General features: G+C 41.5%; 1 protein-coding gene across 1 annotated transcript; it reads right to left on the reverse strand.

Annotated features, from left to right (window-relative positions):
• Window positions 1–2,499: 2,499 nt before the first annotated feature.
• Window positions 2,500–12,779, reverse strand: tmem132a (transmembrane protein 132A). The gene is made up of 12 exons (XM_008302811.1): window positions 12,704–12,779; window positions 10,943–11,169; window positions 10,645–10,857; window positions 10,345–10,544; window positions 8,929–9,189; window positions 8,673–8,825; window positions 7,555–7,750; window positions 7,327–7,470; window positions 5,937–6,139; window positions 5,149–5,368; window positions 4,854–5,045; window positions 2,500–3,462 (listed from the first exon to the last, which is right to left on the reverse strand). Exons 1-12 carry the CDS (start codon window positions 12,777–12,779, stop codon window positions 2,500–2,502), a joined length of 3,048 nt encoding a protein of 1,015 aa, XP_008301033.1.
• Window positions 12,780–13,131: the final 352 nt, after the last annotated feature.

The following is a 13,131-nucleotide window of genomic DNA, read 5'->3' on the forward strand; positions in this document are numbered from 1 at the left end:
CTTTCATGTCAAAGTGAGAGCTGATTTTGACAAAGTAATGCAAAATGATTAAAAATATAAAACATAAAACAGGTGATTAAGTACTCGCCTCCACAATAGACTGTCCTGTTGCTATTACTCAGTCCTGTTTCTCTTTATATGAGCAACAGAACTGAGTTTTTAGCACACAAAAAAAGCAAATACATGAAATATAGCCACATAGCATCTATGCTAACAGCACACTTTAGTGATTTATCAAATATTTGTGTGTTTTAAAATAAACAAATGAATCTAAGAATTATTTTAGGTAACAGGACAGTACGATAAGGTTGACCCTCTGAGTCATAATCACAATATCATCAAATATACAGAAAAGAACATGAGAGAACCTACCTTAGGTCTTCCCGTGAGATGAAGCTGGTAAGTATCTTCTTTAGGGATTCATTCTATACAGTAATGATAGTAAACACTAGATCTTCAATTCTTTTGGACATTTTGTTATTTGCTTTTATTTTTGCTGATGTCTGCCTTCATCTGTGCCAGCAAGGTTTTAAAGGGGATGTATTTTCCCATGAAAAGGAAAGAGAACAGTAAAAGGCTTTATCATCGAGGCAACACACCTTATCTCCATAATGAAAACCAAGTCAATTAATGTCAGAAAAGGACAAAGAAATAGTGAAAAATGAATTGCACAGGGGGCTGCAGGGTGGCGCAGTTGGTAGCACTGTTGCCTCACAGCTAGAAGGTCGCCAGCGTCCCGGTGGGGGCACCAGGATCTTTCTGCGTGGAGTCTCCATGTTCCCCCCGTGCAGCGTGGGTTCTCTCCAGGTTCTCCAGCTTCCTCCCACAAAGTCCAAAGACATGTTGAGGTTAATTGGTGATTCTAAATTGTCCGTAGGTGTGAATGTGAGTGAGCTTGGTTGTCTGTCTGTAAGTGTAGCCCTGTGATAGACTGGTTACCTGTCCAGGGTGTCCCCTGCCTTCACCATGAGTCAGCTGGGATAGACTCCAGCCCCCCATGACCGTAGTGAGGATTAAGCGGTGTATAGATGATGGATGGATGAATTGCACAGAGGTTTTGCTGTTTCCAGGTTAGAGGATATGAACAAATTAAAATTGCACATAATAAAAGTTACATCACATGGTATCCCAATGTGTGACAACCAAACTGGTTAACGCCCCAAAACTGTTCATCCCAGGTATGTATTAAGCAGCAGTGTATGGGAGCGATGTTGTTGTTGTAGCTCCGTCCTTTCTCAATTATGGAATAATGACATAGACAAAACAAAAAAACAATACTTTTTTGTATTGCCAAGAGAAACAGAAACAAGAAACCAAAGTTAAACTGGACAATTTGGTTGAGTTTTTGATTTTCACACATGGGTTAAACGTCCCCGAACAACCTACCCAATGTCAAGATAAGACTTAAGTTATTACATATGTCAAGACACATTTTGAAAAGATATTTGGTGTTGCTCACTCACTGCATATCTATAAGTGCAAGATACTATTTACTAATTGATCTGCTCTGACAGTCTGTGGCCACCAGATGTCAGTGTTCACATTCTACTAAATGGAAAAATAAAAGGGGTCATTTTCTCACCTTTGACAAAAACAAACAATCAAGTTGCATTTGGAATAGATAAATATACACCTAAAAAATAGGATTTTTATTGTTTCTGTGTTGTATGGATAGAATTAAAAATGAACAATGGAGGTGTTTTTTATTTCTAGTGCTGACCTTCAATGTACATGGACCTGACTAGCAGGTAGTTTGCTAAACATATCTGAACATTTTGTACTGAACAGGCCACAACAGCCTTCTTTAAACATATTTCTTTGGGCACAACACCAGGGCCATGTCAAAAAAAATTAAAACTCTGATTCACAATTCTGATGAAATTAATCCACAGAAACTGGAAAGGCCTTTTTGAATCAACCATTATAGTGGCTCACTAGTTCAGCAGACAGCTAACACGTACTTAAATATAGAATCCAGGTTGAATTGGTTTCAGTCCTTTTACTTGAAGAACTGTAAAACTAAACACACAGAAATAATACATCAGTCACAATGTAAAAATAATGACTAACATAAATTCTGCGTGACTTTGCATGAAATAAAATGCACTAGCTCGATGCTAACTTATATAAAAAAACACATAGACATGCTAACGATTAATGGTTCTCTATCACATCCAAAATATATTTTTACATATTTCTTGTAACTGTTAATCCATCAAAATGTCATACACTTAAAGGCAAACACTTGAACAAGCCTGACAAGAAACGACAATGTTCATCGCTTCATTCATTCCAACGAGTGACTGCTGAGCGGTTGCTATGGCAACACTATCGCAAGAACAAATCATCAGTTCTCAATAGAATAAAACTCAGATGTTACAACTAGACAGCACAGCCATTCATACTGGAAACAGTTTAATGGCTAAAACCCTTGTGTTCCAACAGTAGACCAAAGTTTCTCTCCATGTTGTAACATCAGAGAGAACAGAGAATGTAGTGTCAGCAAATGATCTCTACTCCTTGAAAAACTTCTTCATTAATCTCCTTTTGCTTCTTATTTAGCTTGTCTTCATCTTCTCTGTTCTTCTTCTCAAGTTCCTCCGAGTCCTCCACCTCTCTCTCTTCACTGTCCTTCCTGTCTTCCATTGCACATCCCCCCATCTCTCCTTCCTTGTCCTCCTCTGTCCTGGTCCCTCTTCTCCTGTCTCGCAATATGCAGGGCAGACAGTTTGCTAGGAAGAGGGCAGCAGACAGACAGAGCAGAGAGAGCACAGCGCCTACACCAACCTCCAGGTCTTGAGCTCCCTCTGCATCCTCCTCCACCTTCCCTCTCTCACCATCTTTCTCCTGGCTTGGGGGGAAGTACATAGTGCCCTCCTCCAGTTTGGGCATCAGCACAGCTCTTTCCAAAGTGGTCTGACTGATCATCTCTCTGTTGTCCACCTCATTCCACTTTCTTTTAGTCACCCTCTGACTGATTTTCTCATAGTAGTCACTACCACTGCTCACATTTCCGATTTCATTCTCGCTTGATGTGTAGATGTCACTGTATGATTCAACCAGCTTGTCTGAAATGCTCGTCTCAAACTCCTCGCCTTCCTCATTCTTCATTTCTACTGACTGCTTAAATCCAAGATCTAGATTGACTCGTATCCATCCAGATCCACTTGCCAGCTTCCTGGTGCCTAGTTTTCCTTTGAAGTTCGCCCACTCCCTGCTGCCTTCATGGATAGAGTTGGAGGTAATTTGCTTGTCAGCACAGACAGAAACCAAAACTTCTGCTCGCAGTAAAGGCCCGCCTCCATCGCCCTGGGCGAAGATGCGTTGACTGGGACTGGGTTCCACCACAACCACGGTCTCAGCCAGTGAGGACAGATGCAGGACAAAAGGGAGGTCACTGAAGGTGGAGAGCAGGGAGGCAGTGTCGTCGCTGAACTGGAGCCAAACACTGATGGACGCTTCCTGCAGAGACAAAACAGGACTTACCTGTAGTTTATAGTAAAGCCTGTAGTTTGACTAAATTTGATCTTATTTTATTAAGAAGACTCTATATTTTCTAAACGGGGCTGCAAGGTGGGTTGGTGTTTAGCACCATTGCCTCACAGCTAGAAGGTCCCCGGTTTGCGTCCCGGTGAGGACACCCAGGATCTTTCTGCGTGGAGTTTGCATGTTCTCCCCGTGCAGCATGGGTTCTCTCTGGGTTCTCCGCCTTTCACCTACACACTTGGGTCGTGGGGGGGCTGGAGTCTATCCCAGCTGACTTAGAGTAAAGGCAGGTTCACCTGGACAGGTCACCAGTCTATCACAGGGCTACACTTAGAGACAGACAACCAAGCACACTCACATTCACACCTTTGGACAATTTAGAATCACCAGTTAACCTCAACATGTTTTTGGACTGTGGGAGGAAGTCAGAGAACCTGGAGAGAACCCACACTGCACGGGGAGAACATGGAGACTCCTCGCAGAAAGATCCCGGGTGTCCTCACCGGCGACCTTCTAGCTGTGAGGCGACCGAGCCACCTTGCAGTCTGAGTTTCATATCAGCTAAGGTTTAAATAAAAAACACAAAAACTCATTTGAGTTAGATTTGCGGCCTTTGTGGCTACATTTATCGATTATATGCTTATGAAGACACATTTGTATGGTTTGGAGCAAGTTAGAAGGGTTTTCTTATCTCCAAAAACCACTGCTCTAAACTCTAGTTGGTTACATGACACACTGATAAAATATCCAAAAAGCTGCAAAATACTTCACTTTTAGGGCACATTTGTTCAAAAATAAACATTTTTAGCAAAGGAAAAGTCAAACAAAGATCAAACCCAGAGGAATATTTTAAAGCTGTAATGAGTCTATAGATGTCAAAGCATTATACTTTAAAAGGTGAGCATGTTCATTTAAAGTTGAATCTGGTCTTGTTTATGTTACTATACATTTTTAAATTCATAAAAGTACTACTATAAAGTCAGTCATTAAACATATCAGCAGTAATAATAACATCACTCCTTAACATGCTTTAGATTTTAGTAAAGGAACCCTGTTTCTAGCTTCAAGGAGTTAATATTTATTGAAAACATACAGACGAAAATGAGATAATAATAAAAAGTGTGGACGAGGACAACAATAATGCGCACTGGCCCATCAAATACGAGGAGCAGTAATGATGTGTCTTACTGCTTACGCAATGGGTAACAACAGTATTAGAGTGCTTCAATGCTGACGCATTAGCACATTATGCTTTACCACGTAAGCCATCATGGTGGACGTCACATGAACCTCACTTTTGTTATAATTTGAATGCCTGCTTTAACGACGAATCTACGCTGCCTACACTGAAGTGGCTGCTCTCTGACCTGGTGATGGTTGTACAGGATGTTGTAAGCTGTCACTGTTGTTGTGATGATGGAGGGGTGGGCAGAGCTGGCCATGACTGACATGCCAAGGCCGCTGACCACCTGTACAGACAAGTCACCAGGGGCAACAGCGTCAGGGGTCACAGTGATGTCACATCTGCCAAGAACACCATCCCACTGCTCAGAGATGATCTGACAAGGACATAGAGAGAAGATGCTCAAAAAATGAAGACGGAGAAGTGTAAAAGCTAAAAAAAACTACAGAAGAAGTGGAAGATGCACAACTATCATCTACATGCAGTGACGTCTTTCCTGGTCGTAAACCAATCACGGTGTTGTGAAGGCCAAGGGAAGCCACTCGGGAATCCTCCACTCTCAGCCAGTTACGGACCAGCTCCGTCACATCAACGAACCAATCTGATGAGCCCAGGAGATGTGTGGTTTTGCTGTGGGAGTCCTGAGCTGTAAACTGAGTCAGAACCTGGACAGAGGAGCGCTGATACACCGGCACACACCTGAGTAAACAGGACACACATGAGAAAGTAAAGACCTTTAAATATCTCCAGATCCCCCTAAGGAAAAGTGTTCCAATGGGACAATATCATGATCAAATGACATTTTATTTAAGAATGTGTAATTGTTAATACTGCAGTAACAGAGTGCTTGTGATGTTCTACATTTTCCAGTTACTTTCCTGGTTTTTTGTGGTTCCTTCTCACCAGACTGCTTGCTCGGAGGGAATCCAAAGGCAGGATTGCTGAGTTCTCTGTTCTTTGTTCATAAAATTTACCTTCTATGTGAAGTGCTATGAGATGACATGTGTTGTAAATTGGCGCTATATAAAAAAAATTGAATTGAATTGAACTGAACTGCACAATATCTTTGCAGTGTCAGTTGTTCGGGTTGTTTTTGTGTTAATACTGTGTGGCCTGAGCCTGGCTTTATGCAGACTATGCAGTTAAGGAGACATTGCAGGTATACACTGAGGCTCCAGTGGGTCTCATTATGTTGAGGAACACACAGACAAAAAACAAATAAAGAGACCATAAAGCAGAGTGAAGAAACAATAGAGCTGTCTTGTACCCTTTCTCTGTGAAGACGTTCCAGCCGTCAATAGCATTGAGAACAGGATCTGCTAAGGAAACTCGCAGAGGCACTGATGGAGCCCAGACTTCCAGACAAACAGACCCACGCAGCGTGCCCAGTAGAAACTCCACCACCGCACAGGTGCTTCCCAGCCCAGATTCGCTGCCATCGACAAAGAGGGTAGAGCAATCACTGGAGACCTGTGTGGAAGAGACTTCAATTACACAAGTAGTTAAAGGACATACGTACAGTATGTTTGAAGTCATTAAAGACATTGGATATTACTAGAATTATTTGTCAAATTGAATGTGCAAAAAAACATCACTTATCTAAGGACGTAGTTTTTTCTCTGCTTAATATAGCTTTATAGCCTCTTACATCTCACTGATTTTGACTTTACAGACCACCTCGTTCCCAGCTGAACCTGTTTTTCATGAAAATGCTCCACTAAATCCACTGTACACCACCTGCCCCGCAGCAGACACATGCAGTTAGAGCTCGACTAGTGAACTAACTGAAACATTTATCAAGAGGTGATATTATTTCTAGCCTTATGAGGTGTAAATATGTCAATTTACAATTCAAGTTCCAGTGATAAATCATAAAGTGGTTTGCATAGTGAGGCCAAAACCTTACAGTATAGAGAGAGAGCTTACAAATCCCCCTTGAGCAGCACTTGGTGCAATGGGGAGGAAAAAGTCTCTTATAACAGGAAGTAGCTTCTGACAGACTCAAGCACGCTGGCAATTTATCTCAACTGGTGGAGGTGAAGACAGAGCAAAAAGAGACAATATTGTGTTTATAGTATAGCATGTCCCCCTTGTGACAGAAAAATCAATTACAAGAGGTTCATCCAACAATATTACTCAAAAACTTCCATGACTACAACATTTGAGTAGCCTCTGTCCACTAGCAAAGGTTGCAGTATAACAGTATTTTTTTCTGTTAATTGTTTGGACTGGATCAAAACTTATTGATGCTTTTAGCACTTTTCCACAGAGCGACAGCTAAGTGTTTGCTCATTCCTGACTTTGGAAGTAGTCGCTAATTAAAAACAATATTCAAAATGTAGTTTCTCTGAGGGTGTTCTTGATGCCAAATGCCATTGTTTTACAGAGACAGTTGTTTCCAATAAGAAGACCAGACTTCCTTTTGTTACTTGATGACATCTGGACTACCTCAATGATGACCTGACAGCATCAATCTATTCAGGAAGACTGCAACAAGGATTTGAAAAGCTGAAGAAAACGCTCATAGCTGGATCTTAGTTAAAGTTTTTCGTCAAACTAAACCTGCACAGGACAAAGATCTGGTAGTATACCTAACCTAGTGTACCTGACTTTATTTTTTTCCAACAGCAGACAGATCTTAACAATGTGTGTTGCACCTTGATAGTGTTTTCGTTGGTAGAACGACAGGTGACTGCAGAGGTAACATCTGACATCTTCTCATCATTGCCTATGGCCAGAACAATTACAGGAAGCAACACCGGCTGGTTGGTCAGTATGGCTGTGTTGATGATTGTGTTACTCTAAGGACAGACGACAGAAAACGCACAATCAAAATCACTGCATGACATTATATGGCTATTTTAAGACTTGAAAGAATAAAGTACCTCTGTGATGGGAGCAATGCCAAAGATGTGTCGATCAGTGAAAGAGAAGACGCTCGTTGCTGTCCGATGTGAAGATGGGGGGTTATTATGGCCAGAGTACGCCACCCACCAGTTTGCAGACACTGTCATGGCAACACCAAAGCTCTGCCTCAGGCCGCTGACTGACAGACACACCACTTGCTGGAGTAGAGTGGGACTGCAGGCGAACAGAGATCAGACAGTGAGCTGCTCCGACATTACCATTCACTGCTTTCACCCAAACCACAGTCTCAAATCATAGAGAGTTTCTGCATAGAGAAGACATTGTTTTCCATTGTCATCTTGGTTACATAAGTCAGGCCCGTTTTATAAGTACTTTGAAAGCACTACTTCAAAAACTTTCTCTGCACCTGAACCAACTGGTAATTGGTGTTCTTTGTGTGCCCTGATGTAAACTGTCACACCAAAAGTATACAATAATTATGAGCTGTTTTTGAACAGGACTGACACTTATTGGTCAGATGAATCCATACGTTAAATCATATTTCTGACTAGTTCTTGCTCTGGACAAGCAAAAGACTTTTAAAATACCCATTAACTTTTGAAAGTTGTGAAACTTCTTTCCCTCTCTCCCATCATGGCCACAGCATCTGAAGGCCAAAGTTATGTGTGGAACTTTTTTTTCTTAAGTAAAATGAAACGTTTATAGGTGCATAATCAAGGCAATTCAAGTAACTGCAATGATAGGAAATCCCTTTCACAGTTCTCACTTCCCTTTGGAGACTAATTGGACATATTTTTGCAGTCATAATTTGAAAAAACTGAATGAATTACACGGGGCGATGCATTTAAGTTGCAAGGATTTACTGTTCTAAACAACAGGAATCATTTCATTCCACAATTTCCTTCTTAAATGACAAATAAATGAAAAGCACTGCTGTAAAATTAACAACACTAAAGACTGACCTACTACATGAATAAACAGGGCCATCTAAAGAAACCATGAGACAGAACAAAACAGTGCACATGTAGTGAAACCGTGAAACTGTAGGGGGTGACATGCAGCCTTAAAAAGAGGGATGACTGTTATGGTTCAGTGAGACACACTGAACTGAGCTAACGTTGAACTGTAGACCTACTCGTGAGATTGCTTCGCCACGCTGTGTTTTTGGCAGAGGATGGAAACCACATCGTGTTCGGAGCTTTGACTTCTCTCCAGGGTCACTGCCCACAGGTCAGAGGCCAGAGTTTTCTGTGCCACTATTGACACTAAGCCCCTCTTCACCTTCAAACTGAACACACACACAAGTACAAGAGTTTATTGGCGCTCATTGATTTAAGACAATGCTTTAAAAACATGAAAAAATGTTTGCACTAATGCAATCATATGATTACCTGATGACAACAAACTGAGCACTGACATTGGCTCTTAGATTTACAGAAACCCTGATTGCTTGTCCTATCAGGACCGGGCCCCTGTGATAGTGGATCACAACATGGGAGTCCACTTTAAGTTCCTCCTCGTCCTTCCTGTTCAAACAGGTTTCTTTTGTGGCTCTGCTCTGCTTTCTTTCCTTGTCCTCCTGCTCAATCAGTGTCACTCTCTTGATATGGAAGAGCTGTCTCTGGGACTGAGCCATTCGGTCCTCTGGACACCTGGAAGGAAGTTCAGTTAGAGACAGATAGATGTTGTTCAAGAAACCTAGAAAAACCTATAATACACCCAGTATGAATATGTGATCTGGATCTAGTTATATCATCTGGATACTGACATTTGATCCCCGGATCTTAGTATTTACAGAGAAGGTGCTCTGATTGTGCCTGTCTTGTGATCTAAATCTCAATGTGGAAATGAATTAGATGGGGATGGCTGGCAGAACAAAGAGTTCGTTCTAGGTCAAGAGAATCAATGATGCTGTATGGGTTCTATTTTATTTTACTGTTCACTACTTCTAGCTTTTGCTGGGCTTGCTCGAGATAGAAGTGTGAAGTGAGTTAAGTGGGGTTTGAACCTCTAGCACTAAAGATTGTTCTTCAAAATGTAGTCTCACTATGTAAATTGCATTTACACTCCAATCACAACGTGAGCCTGATCACCTTTAAATGTGACCTGGCTGATCTATGAGTAGTTGCTTAATGATTCCGACTGCGCGTTTCCATGTCAATACCAAATGTAAATGGAGGAAACAACAGTCAAGTCTGTCTGCACATTACTACACTGGAACATACCCTGGTGGTGATCTCAGCTTTAGGTCACCCACTGCGCTGAAGGAAGAGTAATACAGCTGGATTTGGTTTTGTTGGTATCTGGGGACCCGTGGACCAGTGACAGCAGAACTAAATCATGAAACGAGAAAAGGAAGAAACAAGCAAAGCAAGCATTCACTAAAGTGGAAGGCAGTCAATACGACGTGACAGGCACTAGGTACATTTCTATTAACCTTTAACCTGTTTTTGTGTGCATTTTGTGTCTACAAAACGTGTAATTGAAGATTTTAAATATTGCAAATAAGTTTCTAAGTTTGGCTGAGGTAGACAAAAAAAGCTGGCATGTTGATGATTGATGGATGCTTCCTCCCACCATCCAAAGACAGGCTGAGGTTAATTGGTCATTCTAAATTGTGCGTATTTGTGAATGTAAGGGTGCTTGGTTGACTGTCTATGTGTTGCCCTGTAATAGACTGGTGACCTGTCTATCATCCTATGTCAGCTGGGATAGACTCCGCCACACACTCCCTCCAAATATTAATGCAGTACGTATACTGAAATTAAATGAGTAAGTTCATTCAAACTAAAAGAATGAATGATCACCTCCGTGAAGAAGAAGCTGGTCGCTCACGGTTAACGAAGTTGCCATGAGGATGTTGGCCCTGTTGCCGCTTTTTCACCTGGCGACGAGGGTTGATGTCACTGTACCATTTGTCCAAACTTTGATGGGACTGTTGGGTGTGTTGATACTCAAACCAGCCATTGGGCAGCGTCAGAGTTACCACACACAGGCCTAGAGGAGGCTGGAAACAAGACAGTGACGAACTAAAGGAAGGAGAGGGAAATAGTGAAACGAATGAGTGAGAAAGACAGAGAGAAAAAACTGGAGATCATGGTCCTCACCTGTGTGATGCAGGAGGCTTTGTGCTCCTCTGTGTCCTTAAAAGCATGGAGGGTGATGCAGGTCCCTTGGTTACTGATGTTGCCTCGCTTGTGGAACAACACCCTCACCGTGAACCTCTCCTGCCCCCTCTCATCCCATTCTCTCTGAACATTCTCTGAGAGGAGGGTAGCGGACAAAAGGAGAGAGGGGGGGAGGACAGGCTCTGATATGAGCTGTGGAAAGACAGAGAGAGGTATGGAAGAAACTGTGCCATCTTCAGTCAACTCTGGGACAGTTCGTCTGTTCATGTCCTCTTACCTCTGAAACTGAGTAAGGGCCGAAGGAAGCCTGGAGGCTTGGTCTGAGAGTCTGGCTGAGTGGGGGGAGCATGAAAACATTCTGGGAGAAGGAGAAGGGGCTGGAGTTGGAGAACAGAGGGCCAAGCTCCACCTGGGAAAGAGGGAAGAACTGCCAGAGAGGAGGGACGACTGATATCTGGACTGGCAGGGAGAGAGGCAGAGGGGGCTGGAGTAGGGATGGAGAGACTGAAGGAATGGCAAAGGAGAGAAAGGAAACAGTTACAGAAGTGAGCCATATTAGACGGTCATAAAACCATAAACCTTGCTCCACAATAAGGAATAAAAAAAAGCAATCCTACCATTTTTTAAGTAATGGTCATTAAAAAATGATGTAGACCATTAAAGACAACTTTGCAGTAGAAACTGTTGTTATATTGTATTACATATTAAGGCCATAATGAAGAAATAATCATTAACCCACACTTTGTATGAAACCTGAAAAACGTTTAAAAAATAAAATAAAATCTAAAAAATAAATAAATAAATTTTTTTTTAAAAAGCAGTCCTGTAACATCAGGAACATCTTCTAGGAGAGGCTTTCCTGGTCCCTTGCATTGCCCTGGATTTGGCCTGTCATTTCACCTTACCTGGCACTGTAATGCATGTGCAGTTTGTTTCTGCTGGAGGGGTAATGTAATGTATTTATTTATTTTATTTGACCTTTATGTTACCAGGTAAAAATGTTTGAGAACCAATTCACATTTGCAAACATGACCTGGCCAAGAGGCACCAGCAGGAACAAATACACAAGTAAATTACAGACATCAATAGACACATAAATGAAATGAAATGAAATGAAATGAAAAATACTTTATTCATCCCAGAAGGGAAATTCAATTAAATAAATGATCAAATAAATGTAGCATAGAGCAAAATTAAACAAGTAAGAAGCATGGGAGCATATGCATGTGAGTGAAAAAAGATGTGCATGAGGTGTAAGAAAGTGTGTGTGTATATGTAAGTAAAGTCTGGCGTGATCAGCAGGAGCAACAGTCAACTACAATCTGTTGGATTTTAAGCTTGAAGGTGGTGAGAGGAGTCAAAGTTGCAAGTTTGAGCAGTTGTTAGCTGCTGCAAAGCAAAAGGAGTTACGGCCAAAATTGTAGAGATGTTGGGGATGATGAGCTTGATGTATTCACTGGACCTAGTATGATAAGAACTATGGTTGATGTGAAGAAGAGAGCACAGGTAGGGAGGTGTCTTGATCAGAACTGAAACCAGTGGGGAAGCCGCCGACTATAAAGGGAGAGCCACCTTACCAATTTATATAATAGTATATCTGGATGTACCTGCAGATTTGATCACATTACAGCTAGTATGGAGTCAATTGTGACCTATCATTTCAATTTCAATTTTGTTAAAATAGTGCAATTAATAACATATGTCATTTCACAGCGCTTAACATAGGAAGCTGAAGACCTTGTGAATTTTAAACAATCACAAGTTTTATTGGGATTCCCTCTGAGCAAGTGGTGGGAAGGAACCTATGCAACCTACAGAACTGGAAAGTGAAAATGTGAAACCTGAAAAATGGGCTTTTTAGTAATACATCTTGTGGCCTACTTTTGAAAATGAATGCTTGAAAACCACAAAAATTATATTGAGTATGTTGAAATGACTTGAAAATTATGTGAAAGAAATGATTCCTCAACATAGCAGAACAAAAGCAACACCAGGAAGTGAACAGCTCAGACAAATAATAATTATAATAGAGACTTACCTACTATGGAAATCCAAAAGAGCAGCAGCTCTGCTGTTCTTCCCCACCACACATCAAACCAGCTGAAACCTGCCATCACAACAGAGCTCCTGAAACACAATATGAATGACAATGAATGTGAGGTAGGTGAGAAACTCCTCAGTGGCATGGCGCCAGATGTGAAGGAGATTTGCCCTTTGTGATCTCAAGGACTGTCTGTGTCATAAGTTAAAGTTAAAGTTACCAGCATTCCTGTCTTGCACCATTTGCAGCAGCAGCACTTTTAACCATTGTAAATGTTTATATTCATCATTGTTCTCCATTAAAACAACCTGTTGACTGAAGCAGCTGCACACGATCGTTTCATTTTGTGCAGAACAGTGACACGTGATGCGTTGAACACCCTGTATGTGAACATGGACAGAGTCTGAGGCAGAAAGCCTGAGTTA

The sequence above is a fragment of the Stegastes partitus genome, unplaced genomic scaffold (assembly GCF_000690725.1).
Source record: "Stegastes partitus isolate 25-593 unplaced genomic scaffold, Stegastes_partitus-1.0.2 Scaffold1884, whole genome shotgun sequence".
NCBI lineage: Eukaryota > Metazoa > Chordata > Actinopteri > Pomacentridae > Stegastes > Stegastes partitus.

Coding starts and splice junctions, on each gene's coding strand:
- tmem132a (XM_008302811.1), bottom strand. CDS start 12,779: ATGGCAGGTTTCAGCTGGTTTGATGTGTGGTGGGGAAGAACAGCAGAG. Junction 11,170..12,703: donor CTTTTGGATTTCCATAGTAG/GTAAGTCTCTAT, acceptor CCATTCCTTCAG/TCTCTCCATCCCTACTCCAG. Junction 7,471..7,554: donor GCATTGCTCCCATCACAGAG/GTACTTTATTCT, acceptor GTCTGTCCTTAG/AGTAACACAATCATCAACAC.